Source organism: Elephantulus edwardii, unplaced genomic scaffold (genome assembly GCF_000299155.1).
Source record: "Elephantulus edwardii isolate Elephantulus edwardi_28Jun2011 unplaced genomic scaffold, EleEdw1.0 scaffold00059, whole genome shotgun sequence".
In the NCBI taxonomy this organism is placed as follows: domain Eukaryota; kingdom Metazoa; phylum Chordata; class Mammalia; order Macroscelidea; family Macroscelididae; genus Elephantulus; species Elephantulus edwardii.
The window spans coordinates 8,699,382-8,709,951 of record NW_006399809.1 but is presented as its reverse complement, the minus strand read 5'-3'; the positions used below and the strand labels follow the sequence as shown (position 1 = coordinate 8,709,951).

At 39.8% G+C, this 10,570-nt stretch overlaps 1 protein-coding gene across 4 annotated transcripts in view; it reads right to left on the bottom strand.

Moving 5' to 3' along the window:
• The window catches only part of ELMO1 (engulfment and cell motility 1), a 683,616-nt gene extending 678,415 nt beyond the window's left edge, over positions 1-5,201 (bottom strand). For 3 of the 4 annotated variants that reach the window (XM_006887592.1, XM_006887591.1, XM_006887589.1), the window contains exon 1: positions 5,044-5,121. In XM_006887592.1, coding sequence (XP_006887654.1) covers positions 5,044-5,121 — 78 coding nt within the window. Of the gene's footprint in view, positions 1-5,043 lie in introns of all 4 variants that reach the window. The other variant, XM_006887590.1, reaches the window with a different exon arrangement.
• Positions 5,202-10,570: the final 5,369 nt, after the last annotated feature.

The following is a 10,570-nucleotide window of genomic DNA, read 5'->3' as shown; positions in this document are numbered from 1 at the left end:
CAGAGGCAGTGCGGTTGGTGCAGGATAGAGCAGGGTTTAGGGCTGTTGTGCATAGGGTTGCTATGAGTCGCAAACGACTCGACGGCACATAACAACAACATAACAAGCCTCTTAGCAGACACCTGTTACTACAAGGTACAGGTTGTAATACTCCTGAATGAGAGATATGTTGTTCAGTAAATGGTAAACTAACAAGAACAGTGCACATAGGAGCCTTTAATTTCTCTGTAGATGCTCCATGTGAAGCCACCATTCTCAGCCTCAAGTTGTTCCCTACAACTGGAACTCAGATGACTGAAGGCTAGAACCAAAGTCAGAAACTATTTAGGGGATAGCTCTCTAAAGAACTTCCTATGTTACAACAAATTCCACTTGGAAAAGTTCCAAGGGTCTCTTTCTGCTGTATGGAAACAGAAAACTGCTTCCTCAGAATTGAGAGAGCCACTGCAGGAGCAATAAGCAGACGCTGGCAAACAGTCTCTTACACACAGGAGGCACTGTTAAAGGATGACAAAGGGAACCAGAGGCTCAACAATCACACTCAAGAAGCTGCATGTACGGGCAACCCTCCTAGTCCTTCATTAGTTAAATATTGACTTACTAAGTACTGTTCACCAGAGACTGAAAATCTGCACTTTAAGAGAATGGAAATAATAATCTAATGAAGGTTTCTCAAACTGAGATTTCCTCGTGCTTATTCTAACTAGAGATTAAGGGCCAATTTATGTCAACAGATTAAAAATTGCTGCATATAAGGCTGTGAATGTTAGCTTTGTACAAATTCACAGGGCGATTCTTAGACACATTCCAGCTTGAGGCCTACTGATCTAAGGTTATGATGACACAATGTGGGAGGTAGAGAGATAATGAAGGTTTCTGAACAGAACACTAAGCAATGAAGCCTAATCCAACTTTCATTACTATCTCCTCATGAAACCTAGGTTAAGTAGAGTCAAGGAGCGAGCTAAACAAAGAATAAGCAATGGTAGAGAGGTGGGTTGTGTGATGCAGACTGAACAAGATAGAATATTAGGAAAAGACCCAAGTAAGAGTCACTGTTCAACTTACATGCTGCTTCTGCTGTAAGTACTGTTGTGTCAAGTATGAGTCATAGCAACCCTATAAACAACAGACCTGAACCCTGTCCTATCCTGCACCATCTTTATCCTTGACACAATTGAATCCACTGCACAATGTATCAATCCATCTCACTGAGAGTCTTCATCTCCTTCACTGGCCTGCCATCTTTCCAAGCATGATGGCCATGAACATTCACTCACCCTTCATTTTTCCAAGCAGGACACCCCTTTCCAAGGAAAAGCCTCTCCTAACAACATGATCAAAGCATGAGACGACGCTCTGCCATTCTTGCTTCTAAGGAGCATTTTGGTTGCACTCTCTCAAAGATATATCTGTTACTTCTTTTAGCAGTCCACGAGCTTAGCACACATATATTTGCAATGTTCACACCAACTTCTTGGTAGGTCAAGAAACATTTGACACCAACATTGTCATGAGTCTCACGGCAACTCCAAGAACATTTAGAGCAAGCACGTGGGTTTCTAAGTCCTTGTGTAGGTCCCAACATGGGATTAAGAAGAGATATACAATTCAGTCAAACGCTTGAAAATTCAGTCTTTTAGGGTGAGAGAGGCCTGGGTTTGTGTCCTTGCTCTGACACTGACTAGAAAATTAATGAACTTCTCTGAATCTAAATATGCTCGTCTATAAAATCAGGTAATTATCAATAATGGAATAAAGGAGTATCATGTGCCTGCTGATTGGATGCACCAAGAAAGACACATCATCTTCTAGCATTTCTGCCACAATGGGAAAGCCCGAATCCCCAAACCTAAACAGAACACCATTCCAAAAGGATTGTCCTGTATTCTTTAAAAATGCCCAGGTTATGAAAGAAAGAAAGAATAAAGAATGTCATTGATTAAGGGAGACCAAAGAAACTTGACAATAAGCCAATACATGATCCTGTATCAGACTGAAGGGGAAATAGCTACAATGGGTCTTTTTGAAAAGTCTTGTGAAATATGACAATAGACTATGGGTTTTAAATTCAAAGGGAGTGTTGAATCAAGTTGAACTGCCCTGTATTTTTATAATTACACCATGCTTATGTAACAGTTACTTCATTATTATAAAATATATTTTGAAAGTATAGCAGTAAGGAGGAGTGATGCCTTCACGTCACCCTCAAAAGGTTCAGAAGAATTTTCTTACATACATAAATCAACTAAGCAAACCCATTGTCAAAGAGTCATTTCCAACTTACAATAGATCTGTAGGAGAGATAGGACAAAACTACTCAATAGGGTTTCTAAGACTGCAAGTCTTTACAGAAGCAGGTTAGATAGGCAGCCTCCTGTGTGATTAACTGCTCCTAAAAACACGCTAGAGAGTCGATGGCACACACCAACAACAGCAATAGTACTATTACCTAAACTCAAACATTATTTATGGTTTTCCAGTTTCCTACTAGTCTTATTTTTCTAGTTTAGGACCTGATCCAGAATTCCAATTTTCCAGTACTTTCTTGTTTTCGATGGCCTTGGCAGTCTAGAAGAATACCTTTGTATTTTGATGTAATTTCAAAGACAGAGAAATTGCAAAAATTATACAAAGAAGTCCTGTATACTTTTTTTTTAAAAAAATAAAATCCGATTCAGAAACCATTGCTATTTTGCTTATTGGCCTTACTATTTATTTTCTCTGTTTGTTTTGAGAAGCCATAGGGAAGCCGTGGCTGAGTGACAGCTATTAACCTGAAGGCTATTCCGTGGAAATTTCCAGCTGCTCTGTGGGAGAACAATATGGCAGTGTGTGTCTATGCAGATTATCAACAACACTGCCAACGAGTCAATTCCAACTCATAGTGAAGTTTCACCAGGTTCCCAAGGCTATAAATCTTGACGGGAGAGACTGTGAATCTTCTTCCTGTGGAGGGGCTAGTGGACTTGAATCTCCACACTGTTGGTTAACAGTGCATCAGACAGCCAATCTGGAAATCCTACAGGGCAGTTCTACTCTGTCTTACCCAATGAGTTTTGCTTACTTGCTTTCTCTGTAACATATATAGATGGCAAGCTCTGGCAGACTAGTGGTAAAGTGTTGAGCTGCCAATCCAAAGGCACAAGATCCACCAGCTGCTCTGAGAGAGAAAGATTGGCAAGCTCCTCAGTGCAATTTATAGCTTCTGAAAACCCACTGGATGAGGGTCCGGAGAGCACGTACTTAAAGGATGGTGAAGGTAGCATCTAGGATTGAGAAAAAGGTATCGAGCTCAATACTTCTCAGGATTTGCTGCTCATAGGAGTCACTGATGGACTCATTAAAAGGAAGACTCTGGTTCAGGAGGTCTGGCCTAGGGATATCCAACTATCTCCCAGTGCATGCAGCTATTCCACAGACCCACTTCATGAGAATGGAAGAGCAACAAGTGTCCATAACACTGTGGAGCGGCACACCAGCACAGGCCCATGATATGCATGTGAGGACAAATTTCTGCCCTGCTGAAGAAAGTCTCTCAAACTACAGTCAAGCCTACTCCTAACTATATTTAGTCTGCACCAAAGTTCTAATTACTTTTAGTCTGCATCAACTCTTTTCAGACTTTCTCTTTTTTGAGATAAATTTGGCAAGGATCTTGTCCCAAACAAATATGCATTTGTTTCCTGACAAAAATCAGCATTTCTATTTGCATGGACTATATATAATAATCACATAAAACTGCCTCAGTCACTCAAATTAAAATGATAGTGAAACATGGATAGCTTTTGTGATAACAACCTAAAAAACATATCCTTTCATACATTCAATTTCAAGCCTAATTAATTCTGATTTGACCTTTATAATTGATTCTCTTGTATTCATACAATATCACTGCTCCTGAATTCGTCTTCAACAAATAATAAAATTCTCACCAAGAAATAAAAATATGTAAGTTATGATAGCAAATAGTATCTAAACCAGAAATGGAAAACAGTTACTATGGTACCCTAATTTTGAAAACAGAGTAAGTCATCTAATCACCTATATTATATGCTTTATGAAACCCCTAATTGTATATTAAGTCTTAAACCTTTTCCCTTGAAACCATTTGGTCTGGATGACTATAGTCAAAGAAAGGAAAAAATAACCACCTGCAAAAACCTGTTATCAAAGTAAATGAGAGCTCTAAGCATGAGATTCAGGATTGAATCTAAAAGACACTTAGTAGGTAAAACAACTTTAAAAAGTCTTTTCTACAACTTTCCCATACAAAAACATTTATACTATTTAGCTTCCCAGTGGTAGAAACTATGGAAAACTCAGTATGTGTAGGACCTGAGCTGAACTCCACAGGGTTTTTAATGGCTGATAGCTCACAAGAAAAGCACCAGGTTATCTGGGATTTCTTTTCCCCCAAGGAGCTTCTGCTCAAACTTGAGTCTCAGATCTTTCACATTACAGGCAAGGATATTAACCATTTGCACCACTTGGGACAAAACCAATGCCTTTAGTTATTAAACAAGCAAATAACTAGTTACTAAGTATGTATTATTTTCTATTACCTGCTAGCTAGGATGTAGACACCTAATGAATTCTACACTAATAAACCGAAAATTGCAGGTATCCAAGATAAAAGTCCCTCCATTACTAATTCTACCAAACAACTGCTACTAATCTAACAAAGTTCCAAAGTACTTGTTGGCTCCTTTTTGTAAAAAGAGAAGAGAAAACTGATTCAGAAATTAAACTGTGTATGGCCAATGTTAAGACAACTGGCACATAGGGACACACAGCCTTCTCTTTGTCAGCAGCTCAGAGTCCCATTCACTTGTCCCTCCTGCCACCATCACAGCTTCAGACACAAGCCACGTACTGATAAAGCCTCAACCATCCCCACTGCATGTGGTACAAAAATCAAACTACACTGCAACGATTATTTCAGATTTTTTCCAAGACAGCCAGAGACAAAGGAGTCTATGAAAATTCCAGCAGAGAAAGGAAACTGAAAATAACCAAAATGTTGCTCTCAGCAGTACTAACCTGATCGATTTCCATGAGTTTGGGGTAGGCGCCAGGCCATTCTATGGCCACCTTCACGATGTCTGCGGGGGGCGGCATCATAAACCCCGGAGAGGTGCAAAACCCACAGAACTAGGAATCCCAGGGTGCAGACAACCGCACGTGTTTATACCTACAGAAGAGTAACAACAAGGAAAAGAAAAGGCGGTCAATGAAGAAGCAGGACAAATTCTGCTGCATCACTTCCTGTTTGCATTGGTGGTTGAGGTATAAGAAGGGGGCCCCAGCCGGTGCACTGGTGCTGAAGAAGCTGGGCGCCAACTGCATGTTGAGCAGCGGGCTCCTGAGGAACAGAGGCAGAGAGGATGCCAACGCCCTAGAGTCAAAGCCACAAAGAGATGATTGGGCCTCGGTAAGCACAGCCTGTGGGACTCTGGGGGTGGGGGGACAGGGAAGAAAGTGGTCCCTTACACCAGGTTCAGCTCCAGAGGGCACACAGGCAGGAAGAGTCCTGCTTACTCTCCATACAAGTAAATATGTGAACCCTTCAAGTTTAACAGTCGCCGGAAGGACAGATTGCCCAGGAAGTCATGGTCAGGAAGCAGTGTTTCTTTAAAGTGTGTTCTGTGTCACAAATAGATCTCTGCACTATAGCAACCAGCGCGCCATGAGGAAGGCGCACTGCTGCGCACACGCACGCCCCCCTCAAGGCCAACTCACACAATGTGCCTCCAATGGCAAAGGAAACCTCACAGACGTGGAGTCAGGGCAGCGCAGACCTTGAGCTCTTGTCTGCATGAACAACACTGCTCACACAAAGGTAGTAAGATTACCCTCTGCCTCCTCCCCACTAACTAGCCCACTTCTTTCTGGATGAACTGAACTTGAAGGTTTGAACAGGTAAAACATTCCTGTGATCCCTAACCGAACTCTATTATGTATGTGAAGACATAGTGTGTAACATCTCTATCCTCCTCAAGTCACACACATCCTACACCCACCTGTACCTTTTGTCCTTCCAGAGATACCATGTGTATACTATTGGTAATTGTTTCTTACATGTCTTTCCAGAATTTCTTCAAGAGTATAAGATAAATACAAAAATTCATTATTACATTTCTTTTTTAATGGAAAAAGTATGATTCGATACATTTAAAAATTCTGTAGTGTCTCTTCTAGATCTTTCTATATTGGTATAAACTTCCTCATTCCGTTTACACACAGTGTTTCACTGTATGAGTGTATCCTTTCCGATAAGCCAGTTCTCTGGGATTCACCACCAAGGCGATTTCTTATCATTGGCTATTATAAACAAGGCTCTGGGGGATACTTTATGCTACATACTTCTGCAAATATTTAAATACATCCTATGAGAGAGTCACCAAAGTAAAACTGCTCGATTGAATAGTACATGCATTTTTAAATGAAAACATTTCTAAATATTCCCTTAGAAATTTATATACAAATTTACACTCTCCCTAGCTATATGGATAATACAGATAGAAGAACAAATAATGAAAGAACTTGCAACACCACCAGCTACAAAAACAGATAAATCACTAGATGATAGATCAACAGATAGGTAGACTAAAGGGATAAGTACATATACTACAAAAGTGGTTATGTACATGCATAAGCATACATATATATACACATACATATTCAAGCATACACACAAAATAACCTTACTACTGGATAAAATTGGTACTTCTTTTGCCAAAGATGATTAAGGGAAGTCTGCTGTTAAGCCAATCAGCACTAATCAACAAGAGCAAAGCTACAAAGTAGGAGTTTCCTCTCTCACTCATCAAACAAAAGATTATAAAGACCTTACTCTGTGCCAGGTCCTGTTTCATTGTTGGGCACAGGGCAGCAAACCCAGATGTTAGACAAAAACAAGGACTTTAGTTAAAAATAAAGCAAGCACAAAGGATCTTAAACATGTGTGACCATGTGTGTAGTGGGAACAGAGGTGATATTTAAATGGGAGATCAGAGAAAGCAGCAGTGGGAATAAAAACTTATGAGAGGTGAAGATGTGAGTCAAGTGGATGTCTGACCATGCAGTTTGAAGGAACACCTACCTCACCACTCTGACAGAGGAATCTGCCTTGTATGTTCCTGGAATAGGCAAATGGCTAATGCAGAGTAAAGGAAAGAAGGGCACAGAATGAGTTTGGAACAATTGGATCACCATTTGTTAGAGGAGGTTTCAACCACTGGACACTCCTATCATACCTTTCTTTTTTCAATTTCCAAGTAAGGAAGTTTGTCTATGCAAAATTGTCAGAATGCAGATTGTTACAAATCTACAGAGGGTATTTGATAAAACTCTATCCAAGGGTTTACATTTTTTATTCTCTTTGAGTTACCTGAATCGGACAGACTCATGAGCAATGGGTAATTGATGCTGTCCTCCAAAATAATTATTACTAATAATTATGGCAATCATTGTTTTGTTTATACTTCCCAAAACATAATATTAATTAAAAAGTCAACAAAAGGAGTATTAAATAATTACACTGTTCAAATAAAAGTAAGTAGTTTGTACTGCAATTATTACACAAGGATCACATCACTGCAATCAGGACCCAAATTCGATTCTATGTCCTTGAATAACAGTCAAGAGAACTGGCTGTCAGAGCAGACTCTGTGAAGCATCAAGTAGCATTTGGTATCTTTATTGATAATTTTGCTATTGATGGGAAAGAAAGGTTCTCCTGCCTACTGGTTTAATTACAAAAAATAATACTACCACTTACAGGAAATGTAAAAATAGCTTAGCTTTTAAGTAGTAGAAAGCAACTCACTTAAAGAAAAAAGAAAAAGTATTTTGTAATTCTATGAAAATGAGCCCAACATATTTCCCCTAATAAAAACAATCATCTATAGATACACAACTCCTTTTTTAGTCCAAATAGCACTTCCCAACCTTCTAGCTCTAGGGAGTAATTTACCCTCCATCACAACGTGCAAACTGGACCAATTACTCTTAAGAGGTTGAAGTTGGAAGTATTCCTAAGTGAATTCTATAGGGGCAAGAATAGAAATTGTAACACATCACACTCATCCACTATCTTTGTTTATTGTTATTAGTTGCCACAGTGCCCATTCTAACTCGGTAAGACCCTTTTGTAAGAGTAAGAACGGAACTGCACCAATATAAGCTCCAGAGTATTCTTTTGGGACTATGTTTTGTCAGTTGACCATGAAGACCCTCAGGCTGTGATCCTGAGACCTTACACGTTAAATAAACCAGATTCCCAAGGTGTGCTTAATAAATGCTTAAAAAGGTGACATAGTGCATAATGTGCCAGGCTCTAATTAAAAGTCAACAGTTCAAATCCACCAGCTGCTCTGAGGAAGAAAGATGAGGTCTTTTCTCACAAAGACTGACAGTTTGGAAACCTGATGGAAGGTCGGTCGCTAAGCATTTGAACTGGCAGTGGGTTAAATCACACAGAATTTCCTTTTCACCTCCAAAGAGAGCACATGGAGATCAAGGCACCTGTTCCTGAGGGTAGCTCCAGGGGATTTCACCCTAACACTAGGTACCTGGCGGCCACAGTTATCATCTTCAAGCAGTTAGCTTTCTTATAATCATTAAAAAAAAAACACATACCTACAGTAGTAGTCATTCAGTAAGTGCTACTTTTAACTCTCCTGAGCTTCTTGAAAATTACCCTCCACTGTGAAGTTGAGGGGGCAGAAGGTGTATTACGAACTGAAGGAAAAAAGCACACAGTCTTGGGATCTGAGAGACCAGACAAAAATGTATTCTGAGCATCCTTCTCTCACCTCTACATAAAAGGGTTCAGGATTGAAGAAAAAGGGGCAGCCTCATCTTTCATGAATTCAACATCAGCCTTAGAGGGTTTTGGATTTGTTTTTCTCCCTTTCACAAGTATTTATTTCTTAAAAAAATAGTCCTAGAAAACCTGTTGAGCAGGTAAGAACACAATAAGGTATTCCCTGGAGCCTCCCACAGAAAATCAGGTCAGAGCTGTGGAGAAAGCAGCCATTGAGTTAACAAAGAGGCAAGAGGGCTTCGTCTTGGCAATTCACAGAATGAAGCCAGACTAGCATTTCCACATTAACAGACACCAAGCAACAAAATACCAGGCTTCCCTGGGGCAGAGACAGACTGTAGAACGAACAATCCCGTCCACATTTTTACTATTTTGAATCGATCTTTTTCATGGAGGAACAGTTACCTCTGAAGGATTCTATGAAGCCACTGTTGTGCCTAAAGAAATGTAGAGAAGAAAGTTCTAGCTCCGGGGTTTTGACTCTCACCAGCACTCTTCGTCCCTGCCCATTGGATGCCAATAGCATACCCTTCAGTTCCAAAAATCAGAAATGTCTCCTGAGGACAAAAGTCCCCTGCTTGGGAGGTTATGAACTACTAAATCATCGAGGCAGAATCTAAACATAAAGGTAACCTATTGCTAAACCTGACACAAGGTATAGAGTATGAATATGCTCGCCAAGAAACACCAGAGCCAACTCTTGTATCCAAAACAGAAGTCCATCCCTAAATCTCCAGCCAACAACTTTCATTCATTGATACAGTAGGTGCTTCTCCTCCCTGTACCTGTCATATCCACATTCCAGTTTCACATCATACCCATATCAGTAAGGCTGTGAATAAATGCATTTCATCACAGAATAACATCTCATTAGAGTTACCTACAGTAAAACCTGTCTCCAGGGTGGTCAAAATTACCTAAGAAAATGTGCAGATTAGTGTGTAGACAGCCTGGGATAATAATTCTTAGTTACAGTTTAAGAAGCACCAAAGAAAGAATCAACACGGAAGTGTACGGAGATGCTAAGTCTCTAGAAGTGTTGACACTCTCCTAATAACTGAAAGATCAGCAGTTTGAAATAGTGGCCCCACGGAAGAAAGGCCTGGTCATCTGCTTCTGTAAAGATTACAGCCAAGAAAATCCTGTGGAGTTCTACCCTTCTCTGCCTAGAGTCTAAATCAGTCTGAGGGCAACAGGGTTGGTTTTGCCGTGGAGATGGATTAGCATTCTAATCATGATATCCTCTATAACTATTAAACCTCAGGAACAGATTGAGGAATTGGAGAATTAAAAGCTGTTCTTACTTGCTTCATCAATTTACATTTTTCCATTTTTACTATCACAATTCTGTAACTTTTAGCAAACATGTTACTGGAATGTTTATAACTGAATAAATGGAATCAGATTCAACAGTCACTGGTTTCGCTGGGAGTTGATTTCTAATGTTCATATTATGTAAGTTACATTTGACTGCAAAACCCCTGAGCAAAGTGAAATTTTCTTTATCGTTCTGCTGAACGTCTTTCAATGAGCTTTGGGTCAGGTTTCCTAGACAACAGAGAGAAGAAGCTCTTAGATTCCCCTCCCGATGTCTCTCTCTATTCCTTGTTCTTCGCCCAAAGTTCTACATGTCTCCATTTCTGTTTGAATTATTACAGCTCCTCTTATAGTGATATTTTACTGATTCTGTACCATCACATTGTTTTACCATGCTGCTAGAATTTAAAAAAGCTCCTAAAT